The sequence below is a fragment of the Agelaius phoeniceus genome, chromosome 12 (genome assembly GCF_051311805.1).
Source record: "Agelaius phoeniceus isolate bAgePho1 chromosome 12, bAgePho1.hap1, whole genome shotgun sequence".
Lineage (NCBI taxonomy): Eukaryota > Metazoa > Chordata > Aves > Passeriformes > Icteridae > Agelaius > Agelaius phoeniceus.
Window position 1 is genome coordinate 9714053 of NC_135276.1, and position 20228 is coordinate 9734280.

General features: G+C 38.9%; 2 protein-coding genes across 4 annotated transcripts in view; one reads left to right on the forward strand and one right to left on the reverse strand.

The window, feature by feature from the left end:
* ZNF423 (zinc finger protein 423) overlaps nucleotides 1–14148 on the reverse strand; it is a 282260-nt gene extending 268112 nt beyond the window's left edge. For both annotated transcript variants that reach the window (XM_077185134.1, XM_077185130.1), the window contains exons 1-2: nucleotides 13928–14148; nucleotides 11191–11318 (exon numbers count right to left, since the gene is read on the reverse strand). In XM_077185134.1, coding sequence (XP_077041249.1) covers nucleotides 11191–11242 — 52 coding nt within the window. In that variant the 5' untranslated portion in view covers nucleotides 11243–11318; nucleotides 13928–14148. The remainder of the gene's footprint in view (nucleotides 1–11190; nucleotides 11319–13927) is intronic.
* A 21-nt stretch (nucleotides 14149–14169) lies between these two features.
* CNEP1R1 (CTD nuclear envelope phosphatase 1 regulatory subunit 1) lies at nucleotides 14170–20173 on the forward strand. 2 transcript variants are annotated; one of them, XR_008534946.2, is made up of 7 exons: nucleotides 14170–14324; nucleotides 16487–16558; nucleotides 17942–18015; nucleotides 18344–18453; nucleotides 18589–18643; nucleotides 18894–18995; nucleotides 19422–20173. XR_008534946.2 is itself a non-coding variant. In XM_054640506.2 (6 exons), the coding sequence occupies exons 1-6, from the start codon at nucleotides 14300–14302 to the stop codon at nucleotides 18933–18935; spliced, it is 378 nt and encodes a 125-aa protein (XP_054496481.1). In that variant the 5' UTR covers nucleotides 14170–14299; the 3' UTR covers nucleotides 18936–20173. The 2 variants fall into 2 exon arrangements, 1 of the variants encoding a protein (XP_054496481.1); XM_054640506.2 differs by having other exon boundaries at nucleotides 18894–20173.
* The last annotated feature ends 55 nt before the right edge of the window (nucleotides 20174–20228 follow it).

Genomic DNA, 20228 nt, shown 5'->3' on the forward strand with positions numbered 1-20228 from the left:
GGGATTAGTGTTTGCCAGGGTGCCACTCAGAGCTGGAGGCCACTGCAGGGCCAGAAGGGCCTGATCAATCCCTGTGTGCCAGAGCAGCATCTCAACTTCCCACTCTCCCTCCTTGGAAAGAGAAATTCTACACCATGACAGCTAACTCTTTAGCAAAGTTCACCTCAAACCCTCAACCTCAAGTGTTAAAAAAGAAAAGCCCTTAAATGATACAAGTTATTACATTTAATCCCTTTGGGGAAAGTGGGGAATGATTTTGTGATTAAGGACCTACTGTGGGGCTCAAGAGAATTAGTTCAATTCCAGACTCTGAAACAAGCTTCCAGGTTCCCCTGGGAAAGCCTATGCAATCTCCTATCTCACATGGACACCAGCAGGGCAATTTGTAAGTGTGTGCAGCCCTCAGACATTGTAGTACCAACAGCTAAATAAATTCATAGTTAGGATTTAGGTGAGGTTCAATAATTTTGAGGGCTAGTTACCTATTCAATGACAGCACTACCATTACACTATCACTTACCATAAATCATTCTTAAAAATTGGTATTACATTCTTGAAAAATAGTGAGCTACATTATTACTTACTCCTGGGCTGACAGGGAGTTCCTAAGGGTTTAGTTAATGTATTAATGAAAATGATGAATGAATGAAAAAACCTGCAAGATAAAAATAAATTGGCAGGTCTTACAGAATGACACCACTTAGTTCTCAAGCACAGGACTATTTTCTATGGTTTGCACTGCAGAGCAATTTTGTTCCATTAAGATTTATAGCTGGTATTGTTTCTTGGCAAAAAAAAAAAAAAAAAAAAGAATTTATCTAATTCATTGAATGAATAAATTTAATAATGAAAATTCATCTGACAATGAGTTGTGATGGAGAAAATCCAGCAAGCACTATCAGAAAAACATAATACTGAAGTCACTGTGTAGTCACCTTCTAGACAGTGAAGCACTGCACTACACAATGCACTGTGATGACATCAGACAGTCTGTCTTACAAAAAGAACAAAACAATTTAATTACTCTGAAATACTGATATGAACACATACTAGTCATGTTCTTTGCTATTCACTACCAGTGGAAATTTTCTCCTACTATAATGACAAACAGCTGCCACACACTAGAAATATAAAGCAAAAGGTACTTCACATTTTTAAAGATATGGCAATCATTTTAAAATTTCACTCATTTCTGCAAAGTTACTATGCCTATTATGGTTGCAGGTAATGATGTATTTAATGCATTACAAAAGTTACTTTCAGTAACTAGACATATACTTCACATACTTCTAAACTATTTTCTGTGTGAGAACAATTGTCTCTCTCAGAAGTTGGAAAAATCCACATAAAACTTCAAGAACAGCATTGCTGGCATGTTTGTTTATGTTCAATCTATAAGCCATATTTTAAACTTAATGTTAAATATTTTGGCATAGCATCTGCCATTTATTTTACATGTATTAAGTCCAAGCATACTTGGTATTTTTGTGGAATGGATGTTTAAAATGTTTAAATCTGATATTTGATTGGAATGTATGTAACTACAAATTAAGGCAGTTCTTCACATTATTTTACTTCACTGCTTTTCTAATTATAATTATTTCCATTTTTTTCTTTAATTTTCCCACTGTTATAGTTTCAACTTATAATAGAGGCTAAAGCAGTTAAAAATTTAAAATATCCAATCGCAAGCAAATTCAACATTCAAGAGACTGCTATAAAACTGTTTCAAACTGTCAGTTAACAGACCAGCAATTCACACCAACAATTCTTGGGCAGTGTCTTCACCTTCATCTCTCTAATGTAAAATGCAGAAATGACTGAGGGACTTTCCATGAATTAAGAGAAATTCCATCCTACCCAACATGCAGAGAAAGCCAGGTCTGATGACACCTGCCCATTCTAATCTGAATAGTCTGAAGAATTTCAAACACAAGCTGAAACTGGCGGCAACTGTGTAAAACACACAACTTTATTCTGTGACTCTTTACAACTTGAATTTAAAATCACAAAGGTGCAGCAGTGACATTCATGAGCATTTGTTTTAAAGGAAAAGCCTTCTTAAATTTTTCATTTCTTGCAGGTGACAGAGGGTGCGATGGTGGTTGCAGGACTTCCACATTCTCAGTGCTGTCAGTGTCTTCTTAGCGCCCCATTGGTGCTGCACTGGTTTAACATGAATGTCTGTGATAAAAAACAACAAATACTGTAAGGCAGTTGTAGTTTCTGTGTTTGGTCATCCTCCCCACATCTGCTTACATCTAAAAATCAATCCCCTCTATCATCAGTCAAAGGTTAATTGCCACCTTAATGTTTCATTTTATTGTATTATCAAACCTAATGATTTGATATACACTTTTGTGTGTTCCATGTCCTTATGGTGTCCCACACTGAAAGGGACACCAGGCAGTTGCATAGATGCCCATGGCTGGATAGGAATGACAGAAGTCAGAGGGACCACCAAAACTCACAAAGTTTTATTTTGGCATGAAAAACTGGTTATTTAGTCCCTTCTAGCATAAAAACACGGTGGCGAATTTTTGAGTAAGGGGTAGGGAAGGGACGAAGGGAGGGAGGGAAGGAAGGAATTATTTTCCATATAGAAACAGTACTTATCAGGCAGACATGGCTGCTGTTTTCATTATTTAAATGAAAATTCCTTTACATCATTATTTAAATGATTTAAGTTCTCAAGCTAGAGAAGATGTGTAGTTGTCAGCATCAGGTTCTAAGCAGAAATGATTTACAGTTATTAAACAGCTACAGGGCTTTGTCACTCACCTGGTGGTAAAAGGGCAGGTGTCCCTCCAAGCTGTGGCCATTCTGCAGGTTGATATGAAGAACATCCCAGAAGTCCAAACCTTTTAAGAGGTGCTAAAAGAAGAGGTCGAGGATTTTCCTTTGCATCTGAGAGTCCTGTTTGGAAATAGTTTTTGTGTTTTGTTGTCAACTGCTTTAAAACAAACAGTAAAATCCACCTTTGTTTGTACAGGATACTCCTTAAACTGTGAAGGTCTAAAACCACCAGGCTTAAGCAATGCCTGAAAACAGTAACTGAAAGCAGCTACAGCAATGTGCAGCCAAAGCTGTGGCACCACAGCCCAAGAGCTACAAACACCTTGGCCTCTCTCATTCAGTGCCCTACTTTAAATGATGTACAGGCACTGAGCTACCAGTCCCATAGGTATTAACAACAGAGCACACTGACCTGCAGGGTTACTAATCATAGCATGAGCACACTACAAAGTCAAACTCTCTGATATTAATGTTAACCTGCACACAAGTTAAAATAAACTGACAAATGAAATGCAATTGGTATGAAAAGTTAAAGCCAGATTTTATTTCATGACAAACAGATGTCATCTGAGGCTGGTTCTAAGCAAGGATTTAATCCATGACCATAATGTAGGTCACTAGTTTTGATAGAGTTTGTGCCTGGTATTCATCCAAGGAATCAGAGTCAGCACATCAATAGCTGTCAAGAGTGTACATGTAGTTTCTTTTTACACCAGCATTTAATAAAAGAAAATAATCCAATTAAGCAGATGTCACAATATTTTTCTGCTGACTTCCTCATAACTTTCAATCATTAAAGCAGTATTTATTTACAACAAAACACTATACTCTAATTCTATGCATCCAAGAATATTCATGTTTAAAACCTGAACCGCCCTCACTGTTTCTGCTGCCCTTCTGGTTTCCCCATGAGCTTCAGTAACTCAAAAGAATTGCAACCAACTTGGTAACTAAAAAAGAAAGCTTTGTGGAATGGGAAAAGTTCACAACAGGGGAGGAAAAAAGCATTCTAAAATAGCCAGGTGTTCACCTCAACCCATACCAACTTCAAACAGATGCAAGGACAGTAGTTGAATCTGATTTCTGACTAAGGACATGAAAGATGAGTTTTATGTTCTTATGCTTTTATAATGTTAGAACGAATTCATTTTTAGATAAAGAATAGTATACTCCCCTACTCTCCAATTCTTTCACATAAAATTTGCTCTGAAAATAGCATGGCTGAGTTCCACTCTTTCTACTATTATTTGATCACTGCCAAATATTTGCAAGTTCAGATTTTTCCACATCTCACCCATCTACTTGATTGCAGTTCATGTAGTATCTACTATGTTTTGTTCTACTTCTATGAATAAATGTACTGTGGCAAGGGATCAAGTCAGTCACAGAAAGAGAACGAATTACTTTGAAATACAAAGCTGAAAGAGTGCTGGAAGAAGAGCCCCTGACACCTTTTACCCAAGTCAAGGTTTAACCTCAGGAAAGGATGGCCAGCCTAAGACAGCAGTACTGCTTGGCAGCAGAGGAGGTGAAGGTGTGTTCAAGGTGTGGATGGCAGTGCCTGTCCATGGCCTCACATCCTCATAAGATTGTCTTCCTCTTCAGGTAAAGGATGAGTTTGTTCAATAAGTCTGAGTCTAAATAAACAGAAGTAGTGAGCAACTCTTCAAAAGAAACTAGGAGCACAAGTAGAAGCCTGTGAGAATCTCACAACCCTCTTATCACAAGGGCATTGAAGAATTTTCTATAGAGCAGTTCTACAGACAAAATGACACCACCATTCCAAGTCTAACTCTTGTTAAACCAAGAGTTGCATTTGATTTTGATGGATATCACTAACTTAAATGCATTTCTGTGTACAGTGCTATTACAACTTAAATCCTCAACAGCATTAGCAGATGATCAAACCCTTTGCAACTGTAACCTGTGAGAGAGCAATTCCCCTTAGGGACCTGTGTATATTTCCTTAGAACTTGTCTAATTTTGTGAAGAATATCTGCACATACTGCAGGGTGCACATGCACATTAATAGACATGCCAGCATTTTATAAAAAAAAAAAATAAAATTGATCTCTAGTGCCTGTCATTAATTTACAGATTATTTCTTATCTATAAGCATGCTTAAATCAGATTTAAAAGTTGCTTGAAGTTGTATTTCAGAGGGAAAAAAATGAATACCTTCAATTATCTGGTAGTTACAGGGTCACTTACTGGGTTCAACTCCAACCAATCCAAGTATTTTCCTGCTTGTAATAGAAGTAAGTCTCATGTCCAGAGGCACACTGCACATCTCACAGCTCCCATGCTAAGCAGTCACCTACCAGATCAGCTGTCTTGTGTGAAACCCTGGTACACTCAGCAGATCTGTTCCCAAGAGCTTTGGCTATGAGAGCCAGTGCACCCTGCACAGGCACATCATGATGTGCTACAGAGAACAGAGATGGCTTTATCAAACTGGTGTTTTCATCGACTTTGCACTTCTCCAGACAGATAGAAAAATACAGCTGTTGAGTCTGTGCAATATAACAGAGTGAGATGTTTAAGGCTCAGTATTGACCCAGCCCTCCTGTAGCTGCAGAGGTTAGTTTTGATTTAAAACCAGTATATGAACTCAATTTGAAATATAAATGAAAAGCTGTAAGTTCTCCTTCCCCATGTCAAATCATTATTGGTCAGTTTTAACTTTAGATCATGAACAAGATAAAGATTTCCAATTCTACACAAAGTCTTTCACAAACACCCAAAATAACAGGATTGGTACAGATTTTTTCTTAATTTCAAAATATTTTTAATTGAAGAACAGGGCAGTTACTTTTTCTCCAGGAGAAATTGCATTTTTATTACTGTGTTCCTGATACATGGAAATATGTGAAATTTGTAAATTTACAATAAAAAGTTCTGAAACAAATAGAAATAAATCCTAAAAAGCATTTTTATTTAGTTACATAGAATCAACACAAGAAACTGAAATTATAATTAGGCAATTACTATATAACTTCCTATCATTTAATTATTATATGTGAGTCTGTTAAGTGCATTTTATGCCATGCAAGCAGCAATCCAGGATAGACAGTGAATCACTACATGTATTATGCATTATTAGAAATTAATTCAGTGAACTATTTCAAAGCTGTCTCATTTTAACTAGGTCAAATTCTGTTACCCAGAAATGCAATGAATCTGTGTTTAAAATTTAAAGGCGTTGAAAGAAATTTCAACTGCAGTTCTAAATGGAGAATATTTTAAGCGACATCTCTCAAACAACCTAAACTTTCTCTAGATAGAATAATGAAGTCTGATTACAGGGCAAGAGGAAAACGCTATGTTGAGCTGTTCAAGAATACAAAACAGTCATTTAACTTCTTGGAGTGCAGGTGTGAGATCTGACTTATGTGAGGTATGTTATTTTCACCTCATGTTCAAGTTTCCATAAGTGATTGCTTCTAATTCTAGAATAATCCCCTGAAGAAAGGAGAAATTGGTTTTACCAAACTAAAAGTCTGTGTCACTGTTTCCCATTGCTGTGCTGTTGCCACCCTGTGTGTACCACAAGCCACAAGTACCAAGTCAAATGCTGAGCTCTGAGAAATCCACAGTACAATGTGTTCTTTGATCAGAAACACCTTATACAAAAATGGGAGCTATCTGTGATCTCTATTTTAAGCTATGCAGAAAAGAAAGTATTTGTTACAGTAGGAAGCTGTAATATACATCAGAGGAAGATTTTTAGTTAATGATTCCTGTTTGATCATTTTAGTGCTAGAGTGAAAAATTATTAAAATTTATATTAAAATTTATATTTATAATCTGATTTTATTTCATCATCCTAGCATACTGAGAAACATGTAACTGAAAATAATATTGTCTATTATGAACTATTACACTGACATTACTGTAATTTTGTTAGCAGCCTGGTTTTTTGCAAAAATACTGAAGATAGCTCAAAATTAAGACTAGCAATACATATGTTCTGAGAATTGATGCTGAATGTTAACCTTTAAGAATTTTACTGATAACTTGATTTTAGTCATTTAACTTGGAAGATTACATTTCTTAGCAATGTAAAGAGATGAAAGTCACAAGTTCCATTTGCCTTATCAACAAAAATGTGTGTTCACATTGATCCTGAAATTACGAGTGGAACAATAGATAGTCAATGAAGAACTAATTTTTTTTATATTGGAATACACCTACTTTTTAAAGCAGTTCTAAAAGTGTCTCGTATACATGATAAAGCCACATATTTGGTTTAAAACAACTGAAAACAAATTAATTTCTCAGCTTTGCTATTTAATTGTTTTTAAAAAAAATTATTGTCCATTTACAACCTGCTCCAATGATCCCACATGATCTTTGCATTTCAGACATATTAACCAACCCAGCTGCAGCAGCTGTAGTTCTATCTGGATTCCTGTGCCTAAACATTTCAACAGATCACTAAACTGTGATAGTGGCAGAGAATTTCTAACTCCCATTTGAAGAGATTGTGTACTGCTACACATGTGCAACATTCCATGAACCAGAAGAGAGAATCTCTGGTATAGTTCCAGTCATATCACTATCAGAAGGACATAAAACAAATTTGGAAGTCAGTGAGGAGGAAGGGAATTAAATATTGCAAAAGATGTTGGTTAGATGCATAAGAAATTTTAAAACTAACTAGAAGTTTTAAGGTGATCCGGAAACATTAAATAGGCATGATCTTCAAACATTATCTACATGTTTGCAGGGTCACATTTCTGAACTGGGTTACACCTACCTATGTAATTACCAGCTTTGTAACAGAATTATCCAAACCCTTTAACAGAAACCTACTTTTCCTCCTTGCTGGTGGCAGCAGTGACAGTCAGAAGGTGTCGGATTCTTTCTGCATCTGTTGGTAAAACTGCTTCTCTCTACAATCACCCTTGGTGTAGTCATCTGCAATCAACTGGAAAATCAATTTAGGAGCAGCAGAGACTGCAAAACTGTACTAGAATGTCACCAAGTTTCACTACTTTACTGCTTAACAATGCTGCTAAAAATTATAAAAACAGTTCCTTAAAGCAAGGGGTTCCCCCCCCACCCTTTTCATTTCCCCTGCGTATATTTCTTAGACATGTAAAAAATGCTAAGAACATGGCTGGTTAAACTGGGCTGCAAACTTCTCAGAATTATTCTACTGAGAGCAGCCCATTAATCTATTCCAATCCACAGAATATTACTCTTGTAGGATTCTCTCCTGAACTGTCTTCCATTTTGATGCTGGGACTCAAATCTCACTCCAAGGGAAGGCAGTGGGACTAGGAAAAGCAACCAGACTACAGCCAGACACTAGAGACCAAACAGAAACATTTTTCACCTGTGTTACAAAACATCTTTCCTAAATACTTTTAAAGCTATGTTGAAAAAATACCCACAACAGACCTACACCAGTGTAGGAGTCATCAGAAATGAGCTTGCTTGCCTATCTCCAATAGAAGCCACCTTCCAATATTTTGGAGATCTACACACAGCATACCAAAGGCCAAAAGTACAAGCATATTTATACAGTTCTATTCAGGCAATATTTGCATAATGAATCTAAATCACTACTTGGCTAAGCTACTATTATTATTAGATACTATTAAAAATGATTATTTGGTTAAGTTTCTATCACCTTGATTTAAAGGTACAGTACATTTTATAAAGATTTCTACCAGAAAAGATAAGAACATGAGTTTAGGTATATGTTACCAGAAAAGACTTTTAAAAGCTAAACTAATCCAAGGTGTTAAACAGATAAAATAAGCATATTTAATAGATTTTCATACTACATTTGTTATGTAAAGAGTGCCACATCAAGTAGAAGTGATGTACTATTTTTCCTTCAACACTCTTCATTAACAAACTCTAGGGAGATGTGAAAAGGTCAGATTTCCTTCTTTGGGCTTGCCTAAATGACTGAATGCCTGGTAACACAGAGCAGCTCAGTCAGCTCCTCCTGACACTGCTTAAATAAAACCTAAAGTATATGGACATCACAACAGTCATGGCAAAAATTTGCAGCCACAGTGGGACATTTTAATCCAAACTTTCTGCTTACACAAGATGCTTCTAAAGCTTTTACTACATCCACTTTCCCCTTAAGTAAAGAGGTACTTTAAAGTGTACAGCAACAAGTGCCTTCATTAAGCATCAGCAGCTAGAAGTGACTTCTGCATTAAGGGAATAGAAATTTAGCAGAATAAACACTCCCTTTGCATTCCATCTGGTCCTCAGAGATCTGAGGGGCTGGGTGTGACCAGGCTTGATTTCTGATTAGAATCAATTCAGCACTACAGGTCTGGTCAAATTCAAGAAGAACTTCCATGATTACAGGTTCATAAATAGTACAGTTTATTGAAGCAACAGGAAAGCGGGTTCAGGATTGCCAGTTATAAGGGCATTAACAATGGATTTTGTTTTATAAAGGTACTGATAACCTGAGTACAAATAATTAAATATAAAGAATCCATTTAAATTCTGTATTTATATAGAAACAGTGTTTTTCCTCAGCAGATGATTAACCAAAAACCTCAAGAGAAATTATCTCCCACTTCTCTGGTATAGCTGCAATACTACAGAGAGAAAAGCAAGAGAAGTTTACTTAACAGAGAGATTGCCATGTTATTTCAGGATATGCCCTTTGGGAAACAGGTGTAGGGTGGAGCTATGTGAGCAAAAAGCTATAATCAGATTTGTGTTCTTGTGGTTAGTTTGTTTGTTTTTCATAAGAAGCACTTATTAGGCTGGAAGGAATCCTTGTTATGCAAAAGTAGTATCAACTTTAACCCTACAGGACAAGCAGACAACTGAATGCAAACAACCCTCACAGCAGCTGTATTGAGATCCTGTGAATAGGATCTCAAGCAGAACAAACAAATGCCCAAAGTGATGGCTGAAAACAACAAGAAATACAGCATATCCTGGCAAGCCAGTAGTGTACATGGCTCATGATTTCAAAAGCCAATAAACCTCCTACTCCTGTGTCTGGCACAAAGCAGACTGTGAGCAGAGCAGTTCAAACAAGGGATTGGATGCCAGCTCTCAGAAGCTGCCACAGGAATGCAGCTGTTTCAGCAGCACAACCTGTCCCACTGTGCTCTGCACCCACCACAGCTGCTGACAACACCCCAGGGCTGCCCCACTCAGAGGTGGCAGCTGCCAGCCAGGGAGGGAGATGGGGACATACCCACGGGAAATGCCCAGGCACACAGGAACAGTGGCCCCATCACCTCTCAAGGTTTGCCTGCCCACAGCACAGATTCCACACCACTACCTCCAAAAGAAATGAAACAAATCCAGCTTCCAGTCCTGCCTTCTCTGCATTGTTAGTAATAGACAGTTTGGTTTTCCTATGAGCCTTGTTGTGGTCGAATGTTTTTGGCATAAATCTAAGATTTCAAAGAAAAATGTCCTTGTTGTAAACATTTAACTTTCAACCTGAGAGTCAGTAAAAGAAGACAATGTTGTCACTCTATTACCATACCAGGAGTGACATTTGAAGCAGTAAAGCAGCCTTGAAAACAAGGCAAAATCAGGTGAATACATCTGTTCCCTGACAGCTTTTAGAAAACCAAATACAATGTGTAGGAGAACATGGGGATTAAGAGGCTGAGAAGACTCCACTGGGGAATTAAATGGGAAGGACTAGAAAATGGAAAAGCTGAATACATATGGCTCAAGACTGAGCAAGAATCCATATCCTATTTTTGAAAAGTGACAAAAAAGTGAACAAGAAGCTGATGAGGGAGTTTCTTGTGCTAAGTGTAAGCAAATTTGGCAGAAAATAAATTCCCTTGCATTCCAGCAGGTCCTCAGTTATCAGAGGGCTGGGGGTGGCTGGGCCTAATTTCTGAGTAAAAGCCAATTCAACACAGTAAATAAATGCAGAGCCAGTTCAGCACTACAAGTTCAGCCACAGTCCATAAGAAATATCACAGCCTCATTCACAAATAGCAAATTATTGAAGCAGCAGAAATGCAGATTCTTATTGGATTGCTGGATTTGATTTCTTGCTCAGAAACTGATGTGCCTCTAGTGTTACAGCTGTGTAAAGAAGAGCAATAAGCTAAATAAGAGATTAAGTTATCCTGAATAAAAGAAGCCTGCCTTCTGAAGTCTTAGATGGAATATGACAGTGAAGTTTTACCACACCTGCTGTAAGTACCTCAAATGACAAAAAATGTCATTCCAGTTGCAGAAAAAGAGCAGAGGAACACAAATTAGCTTTACAGTCTACCAAAATTCAAACCATTCAAACTATCTCAAGACATAACTTATCATGTTCAATGTGGCAGAACAAGTTTCATACTATACTTCTAAGAAGTGAAAACAAATCTTCTATTACATCAAGCCACACACACAAAATCCATATTTCTACAGTATACTTACATTGTGTAGAGATGATCCTCTGGACTTCGTTCAGATGTCTAGCAAAAGGCATTCTCTCTTCTACAGAATATGCATCTATTTGATGAAGCTCATCTTCCAGGATAAACTTTAAAGTATTTTCTATAGGCCTGCTTAAAAAAAAAAAAAAAAAAAGTTATGGAGTTTTCTGATCAGATTTTTTTTGTTGTCTAAACCAAAAAGTCCAGAGTATGGATCCTCTTACAGAAAAACCCCAGCAGTACTGTAGATAAGTAAAAGACTCCACAGGGAAAATGAGATAGAATGAAGAAAAAAAGGACAGTCTCTTGATAAGATTTAAGCTTTAAGCTTCCAAAATCTACTCAAGAAAGGAATATGAAGCATGTAAACACTATCACTGTATCACTAAATACAAGTTAGGATTATATTCTTCAAATTTACTACAGTAAACAGATTTATAAAAATACAGGTTTAGTAAATGCAAAAAGACTGAATATGTAACAGTCTTAAACATTACCACAGAATCTCTGAAGTAACATGCTGCCTCAAGAGGGAGGGATTGTTCAGAGGAAAATGATTATGAGAAAGGATATGTAGACTAAAAAATGCAGACGGCTGGAAAAGCAAACTAAGAAACAAGTGACCCATCCTAATTATCTCTGATAGCAGATGCTGCCAACAGATGCTCTCACATTATGCTCCAAGTACAGCTGTGAGAATCAGAAATAGATACCAGAGATGCTAAAGTCAGAAAGATGCATTCCTTGCACCTCAAGAAGAGATACTTGAGACAGCACTCGAATCTGACAAAGCATGGTTCTGCAACCACCTCTGCCTTGTGAGGCAATCCAAGGGTACACCCAGCCCTTTTGCTTAGGCTGCTCATTTTCAGGCTTCACACATGTTGGCAGAGAAAGATATCAAGGGTTACTAGCAGATGCACTAACCCTAAGAAACAGTATATTTAAGTCATAGCTGTAGTGTGATGACAGTTACATTGCCTTGCCTCATTTATCCTGGCTAGTCAACAGAGTTGTACAGTAAAAGCTATTTGGGGGAAAAAAACCACCCAAAACATTTTTAACAACCCAAGAAGTTTTATATTAGAAACAATAAAGGAATTATAATCTACTTAGGTATATCAAGGGTTATAGATCTTGGAATTTTTCCCTGATGTAGGTTCAGCCTCTGAGTGTCACAAATCATTGAGGTTTGAATAAAAAACAGCTTTATGATACCTGTATCTGTTCAGATATAAACCTAATAGCTGGAGCAATGTAAAAGACCAGAGGAGATCTGCACATCAGCAAGCTCACACAAATATAAATAGCTTAATGCAAATAAAAAGTTTCTGATCCTTTTGGGGTGCTGGAAATCTCCAAGGGCCACGCAGAGAACTCACTTTTTCAGAGCAGCATCCAGTTTCCTGGGGTCTGATTAATTTAAGGTTCTACAAACTGCAAGAGTACAGTTGTAGAAAGGAAGAAAACATCTCCTTCCCATACTGCAGTCTTTGATTCAGTGAAACTCCAGTGCTAATATCTGCTATAGTCTTTGTCAACAGTCAGAAAAAACACCACTGAGGTGCTCTGCCTTTCCACATGGAAGACATAATTTCAACTACCACCAGTACCGTGTTTCTTCTGGTTTTTACACTGGCAAAATTGGTATAAATTAACTAGGCAAAACTATTATAGGCTGGACTCAAACACTCTTAAGAAAATAATAGGCCATCATTTATATTCAGTGAGCCATCACCAAAGTAAAAGTAATGTATGAATTTCTAGAATACACAATTTTTTGTAATTATGCTTAAACCAATGAGAGCAGAATTGCTATAAATCACATTTTCATTATTTTCTAGGTTCCTTTTAAGAAACAGAAGGAGAGAAATTAGACCACATCCCAACCTCGAGAGCACTGCAGCACCTCTGCTTTAAGCAACACAAAATTCTTACCGGACTACAAAATACTATCCAGGCTCCAGTACCAGTTAGCTGAAAACAGATGGCAGTGCAGAGAGCCCGGGCCCCGGGAGAGCTCACTAATCGAGTCACTCAGTAACTCAGAAAGCTTTCATTTAGCAAACAGACCAGTTCAGTTACCTCTGTGGCCCAGCTGGGCTAGCAGCAGGCAGGGCTGTGGGATCATGATGGCTGATCCCTGATGTCCTATGGGACACTTAAAACCAGCAAAGAAACCCAACCCTTCAGCGCTACTTTTGGCCGACCACTCGGCTATTGCCATCCAGTCCGCGATTGCTGCCGCTGGAGCACAGCCGGGCCCGGGCTGGCAGCACAGCAGGGCCGCCACCACTGCTACTGTCCCTGTTACAAACCCTGTCCCTCTGGGGCCACACCGCTCCTGTAGCAATAAACCCAGGGGATAGGGGCGAGGGGTGATGTGTGGAAGCACCTCACAGCCCTTCTGACAGAGATACAGGCCCATACCCAGAGACACATGGTCTTCGTGCCCCAGTGCCATCCTCCTGCACAGAAACCCTGATCAATTGAATTGCCTGTGTAGGATTTTCAGCCTACTGCTCGGGCCTGTAGCTTGCAACAGCTTTGCCTGGCCCTACTGAGGAGATCCCAGGTCAGTCTTGCTGGACCTGTTTTCAAAGCAGCCTTTAAACCTGTGCATTGCAGTGGCTCTCACAAGCGCCTGGGCAAGCAGCCTGGCCGTGCCGGAGCGCTGGCCGGTGACTGCGAGTGGGGGGATGTAGAAAAACCCCAAATGAACAAGTGTAGAGGTTGACCTGTGCTGTCTTGAAGGAAGAATATTGTATCTTCTTTCCTAGCTTTTATTTTCTGCCGAGACACGTATACTGAACAGCCGTCTCAAGTGTTGTGAGGATGTCAGTAGGCGCAGAAAAGGAAAAAACCGCGGCGCTGCTATTTAATAAATAAAGTTCAACACAGCTGCTCGACAACATCCCCAAAGCCGGCCGAGCCGCGCCCCTTGGCTGCCGGTAGCCAATGCGAGGCGCGCTTGCTGCGGGCGGCGCGGCGGACGAGTAGCGCGGGGCGTTGTTGCGGGGCCGGGCCGGCGGGGCGGTGCGCGGGGCCGCGGGGAACGGCCCGTGCTCGGTGCTCCGCCCGGTGCGCGCCGCTCCGCCCGCCCGCCCGCCATGAACTCCCTGGACCAGGCTGAGGGTGAGTGCGGCCGCTCGGAGCGAGCCCGGAGCTGCTTCTTCGGCGCACCGGGAGCTGCCGGCTCTGCGCCCGGGCTGCCCAAGCGCGCTGCCCCGTCCCTGCGGAGCGGGACGAAGCGGCCGCGGGAGGCCTCGGCTCCCTCTGCACCGCGCTCCCGGCGCTCTTCCTCGGCCCAGACAGGCGAGCTAGGGCGGGGTTCCGGGGCCTTCTCGGCGTCCCCCGCTCGGGGCGGGCTGTGCTGCTCCTCGGAGAGCAGCGCCCGCGGGAGGGCCTGTGCTGAGGGCTGCTGCCTGCCCCGGGAGGAGGGAGTGCCCGCGGTTCCCTTTCGGTGCCGCTGCTTGGCTGCAGCTGAGGAAAATCCTCTTGGGCTGTGGGATCTCCTTGCCCGCTCCCGGCTTTTTGTGGGAGACGCGTTTCTTACAGCTCTTGAGCCCCGCTAGGCGCTACACTGAGCCGGGGCTCCTTTCGCCTTTGGAGAACGCGACCTCAAGTAGTCCCTTCTTGTCTGGGGACACTTGATGGTTTGGGTTACAAAATCTTTTGAAGTTACAGCTTACAGAATGTCAAAACCCTGAAAGGACTTTTCAGTGTCCAAAGACTGGTAGGGATTTTTAAAATGGCCCAGTGTTTCGGAATTAGCAGGTGTTTTGTAGCTGGCACCAGAAGTAGGCAATGTCCGCAGAAACCGATAGTCCGGCGTTGTCAGGGTTTTGTTGCTATGCTTGTGCAATCTGAGGGTTCCCAAAGTGTGCCCTGCTAGTCACAGCTGCCAAAGGGATCAACTTAGAGAAGGTTCTTAGAACGTGCATAGTTGAAAATAAGTTTAAACTTCCATTTTCTTTTTTCTGACAAAGTTTTTTTCATATTTTCTTTCAGTGATGGCTGCATTATGTGAGTGTTTTCTTGAGAGCTTTGTTGTCAATAGCCTGTTTTTATGCCTTCAGGGTGCCGTTTCTCAAACTGCAGGTTTTCGTGTGGTGTCTCGTGTTCCCCCTCTCGCTTCAGTGACTAGTTGGAGGGGTTTGTGCTAGTCAGGGAACAGTTAATTAGCTGTAATTGCCGGCGGTGGTTTAACTTCCCCAGAAGGGATGTGGAGGACAGGCCATTAACTTCCGTCTTCTTGGCAGTAATTAAGACTAGTTAGTTGTTCTGTGGCTGAAGTCAAGGTACTGTAATCTTCCCTCGTAAATTCACCTGCAAACCATTTAGGAATAAATTTACAGTGTAGAAAACTACTTTCACAGTAGTCATAATAGATTTATTTCTTCCAAGCTTATTCTTTATTGCTTTATTGAGATAACTAGTATAGCAGTAGTTGGAAGTTGAAGTTCCTCATAGATGCTGACAGATACTTTAGCTGAAAGATAAGTTGTTCCTAATTAAAACTTTTACTCAGGTAGAATTCTAGCTTTAACTGGAATGTTATCAAATATTGACCTTGTTGAAAGGAAGTGTAAATCTAACTTGGACTTAAAGTGAAACAGCTCCTTGGAGACAATTAGGAGTATCAACTTGAAATGGATTTAACAGCAATTGCAGTGGAAAGACCATGGGAGAACAATGGCAGTGAGAAGGAAGATCTATTTTTAAGGATTATTGATTGGAATAAGATCATTGGAGCAGTGGTTGCTGTGGGATTTTTTGCATATGTGTGTGTATATATATATATAAAATGACATTCAAAGTTTCTATAAAACAAAATCATCAAAGCCACACTGCTACAGTAACCCCTTGAACAGTGGCAGATGGCCAACTTTTTAAATTGCCATTATATTGATAGTAGAACTTAATGGTTTCCTGATATACTTACTACTTCAAAATGTGATACATTCTTTTGTCTTGTTTTGAGAGGCAATTTAAGTTACTATAAATCTAAGTCACTATTTCTAAAGATGTCTGAAATAGTGTGATTTCTCAACTGTATTGATTTTTCTAAGTGGGAAGTTTTTTTGCTTTTAGATTAACTCCACCACTGTACTTTTTAACTGAAGCTGAGTAAAGCTACTGTGACTGGACTTCTACTGCATATGAAGTATCATTGCATTGGTTTTCTCTGCCTGTTTAAGAGCTGGGTGTGCATGGGGGAATTCTTTTTATCTTCTACTTCAAAACATGACTAAATAGATGAAGCTCTAATTATGCTTGATATACATCTTTCCCAGATCTCAAAGCTTTTGAAAGAAGACTTACTGAATACATTGCATGTTTGCAACCAGCTACAGGACGTTGGAGAAGTAAGTTTGGTGTTCCAAGGAATAAATAGGAGTCTGTCTTTCAAGCTTGTTAGATTTACCATTGTTTATCCCAAAGAAAAATTTTTATTTATACTTGCTTTAAAATTTGTGGCATACATTCAAACACTCTGCAGTAAGTTCATACAGGATAATAAACTAATATTTTAGCCAGAATTAGGAAAATGAGGTTAAGATTGAGTTGGCTCAAGACTGAATTATTCTGGAAATATCTGAAACAATAAGCTGTGTTTGTTTCTGTTTTATTTGGTTTTTATTATGTTAGTGAAGTTTTTTTCTTCAAGACTCAGGCTTCCCAGGCTGTTGCTGTAGTTACTTAAACAAAGTATGATTAGGTGAGATAGTCCCTATAAAATTGAAAGTGAAAAAGTTACACTAGTTTGCCATAAAGGCAGCTTTGTTATGACAGGAAGGTTTAAAGGAGGGGGGAAGGCAAAAAATTCCACAGATATGCTGCCAGCTTTGGGGTCAGTGGTCTGTGGTAGAAACACACAACTTTGGTGGGGTTTTTTTTTTTGGTTTTTTTTGTTTGTTTGTTTGTTTGGGTTTTTTTTGTTTTGTTTTGTTTTTGAGACTCTGCTGAAGTTTTCCTACTGAAAGAACAGACTTTTTTTCGAACACATAAAACAGTATCTTTTCTCCTGAGAGGTCAGTTTTGAATGAAGGAACTGAAGGAATGACTACTCAGAAAGCAAAAGCAAACACCAGCACCACCTCAAACCCCTTTGTTTCAGAGCAAACAGATATTTATATGCAGTTCTGCTGAGTTTGTGCACACCTACTTTAGGAATGCATTTGGCTTCCAAAATTGCTATTTTCTGTCAGTTATAATTAAAAAAAATACCGCAAACTTTTAAGCATATTTAAATGAGGTCTGCATGACTAATATTGTACTCAGTGGCTCATGTTTTTTCCAAAATTGCTTGTTTCATAATTCACATAAAAGGAGGACTTTCTGTTTTAATTATAATGGGATGTGTGACCAATGTTAACTTTTCTTCCTGTTATCCTGAAAAGAAAGTGTTTATGTGATGTAGAGGAGAAGCTCTATGCTTTTGATTAAATTTTTTCAACTTCCTTTTGAAAAAATAACTTTGGTTCTTTCAAAGGACCAGGATGTTTTTACTTGACAGAATTTAGATTTTTAGATGTACTTGTTCTGTCCAAGAACTTGGTACAGAATCCTTAGGGTTTCACATATGAGAAGTGTTTTTGCATATTTTCATTTCTGCTTTCCAATTAAGAGCTTTTCCTCTCTTAGAAGTGAGAAAAGAAATAAGTGTTTAAGAGTTGCTGCTGAAAAATAAATGCATTTAAATTTGAGTGAGGTATACTGTTTATGACTCTCATTCTTTTCTTCATCAGTGATTTTGATAGTGGTGTCAGTCTGCACAGCAACTGGGGCTTGGAACTGGTTAATAGACCCAGAGACACAAAAGGTAAGGTCAGCCTAATGCCAAATGTGCTGTGTTCCATAGCTTGGTGCTGCAGTCAGGTGTATTGAAAACTGAAAGGCTGAACACATTCTCACATGAAACTGGGAGGTGATTTTTAGTAAAGCTATCAAGCTGTCTGGAGACATTGTGGAATGTGTCCTGGGACAATGCCTGCCAAAACACTGTACCCTGAATGCTTATCTAAAGAATTGTTCACAAGTACTTGGAAATGGCTGGGAGCAGTATTTTATTTTTAGTTAAGGGATCTAGGCAGTGACTTTGTGTGTGTTTTAGAAAGTATGCAGTTGAACTAACCTGATTTCTTTCCTAGGTATCATTTTTCACGTCACTTTGGAATCACCCATTTTTCACAATTAGCTGTATTACCCTAATAGGCTTGTTCTTTGCTGGAATACATAAAAGAGTGGTGGCACCATCAATGTATCCTTTGATAATGTTTGTCACGTTAAAAGTGTAATTCCTGCAGTTGTTGAAGCCTGTGCCAATACTGCTTTGGTAGTTTTTGCTTACTGTGTGTACAAGTGTTGGTTGCTTTCCTTGACACAATCCACGCAGTATAGCAGCCCGATGCCGAACTGTTTTGGCAGAATATAATATGTCCTGTGATGATGTAAGTGTTGCTGCTTCATTGCCTAAACCTTCTTTGTTAAATAATTCAAAAAGACACACAGTCTGTTTTTCTGAACAGCATTTGTATATACCTCAGCAAATTCTGTGTGTCTGTAAAACTGGAATGTGGAATACTTAGTATCATTTTGTGTGTTGTTTTAAACTCTCCTTGTAACATTGAACTTAAAGCTTAATTGTTTGGTTCAACTTTCAGGGTTTAAACTTTATTTATTTTGTTTTCTGTCTTGCAGACTGGAAAATTAATTTTGAAACCTAGGCCTCATGTTCAATAAGGGCTGTCTTCCTTCATTTTTTTTCCACTGCCATGGAAACCAAAAATGACCTTTTTTAAGGTAGTATGACAGCAAAAAAATCAAATGGGACTGGTTGTCACTGCCTGGGAGTAAAAGTCTTAACACAGTTGACAGTGAAAGTGTGCAATATTACTTTCTTGAATATTTATCCAAATTCTTTGTTATCACATTATCAGTGCTTTTGCTACTTCTGATTACCTCTTTTTCAGTATTAGTGTCACTTTTTTACTTCAGCTAGAACAGAACATACAGGTGAAGTATGTTAATCGGCAATGAAGTTGAACTTGAAAATGAAACCTCATTTGTGTTACGTGTCTTTCTAAGCTATTGTAAATAGCAGATGGATGCCAATGTTGAGGAAAAAAAGAAATAGCTGGTGTATGGATTTTCTTGTTCTTATGAGGAGTATTGAAAGGAACGTTTGCCATTCTCCTGATGTTTTATTAGCACACTTCCTCATTACAGCCGTCCTTGTCTCCTGGTCACACTTTTGGAACTGGTTTAAAGGCTCGCAGGAAGACTGTTTGTGCCGGAGAAAACTGGTCTTACTGTTAAAGAACTTCACAAATATATCAAGGATTACATTTGTCAAGTTGTGTATATAGTGCACCAGCCACTTTCCTTGTGGTCATACGTAGTTCCTTGTTTGATCTGGTTCAAAACACTTATTTTAAGATTTTAATTTTTTTTTAATTGTCTTAAATATGCTTGTATCTTCCCAATTGTAAGGTTGTACTGTATCTAAATCCACCTGACCATTTTGAGTGGATTTTTATGCTCTGATAGTCAGAATATGAAACTGGTATTGCAAATGTATAACATCAGATTTGGTGAAGAAAGTCTAAAGAGTGCCACAATAAAATAACAAAATTTGTTATTCAGAGTGTTAACAACCAGGTGTGGATGATATATGCATAAAGTGTAACTTTTGAATAGCTAAAACTGTCAAGTTTTAAGAGTTTAAGTTGTTCAAGGTGCCTTTTTAAATGTTTTGAACTCTTTAAATTGACTCTAACTGCAAAGCTCTTGCAACTTCAGTAACCCCTACTACAGGGTAGACTGGCTTTTAAAGGCAGCCTATTGATGTAACTTTGTCAGTTGAAACTTTAAGAATTGTCTTCTGGATTTTTTTTCCAGTAAGTCTTCTGCCCATCCATTATTTTTAACTGCTGTATATTTTGTAGGTAAATGTGTATAAAATAAAATCTTTGTATAAACAGGTGTTATCTTCTTTTGTACTGTGCAAATACAGATCTCCACTGAACACAGAAG

Excerpts from the sequence above, each read along its gene's own strand:
- CNEP1R1 (XM_054640506.2), top strand. The coding sequence starts at position 14,300 with ATGAACTCCCTGGACCAGGCTGAGG. Across the intron at positions 16,559-17,941 it reads AGCTACAGGACGTTGGAGAA|TGATTTTGATAGTGGTGTCA; the intron begins GTAAGTTTGGTG and ends TTTCTTCATCAG. Across the intron at positions 18,644-18,893 it reads ATAATATGTCCTGTGATGAT|ACTGGAAAATTAATTTTGAA; the intron begins GTAAGTGTTGCT and ends TCTGTCTTGCAG.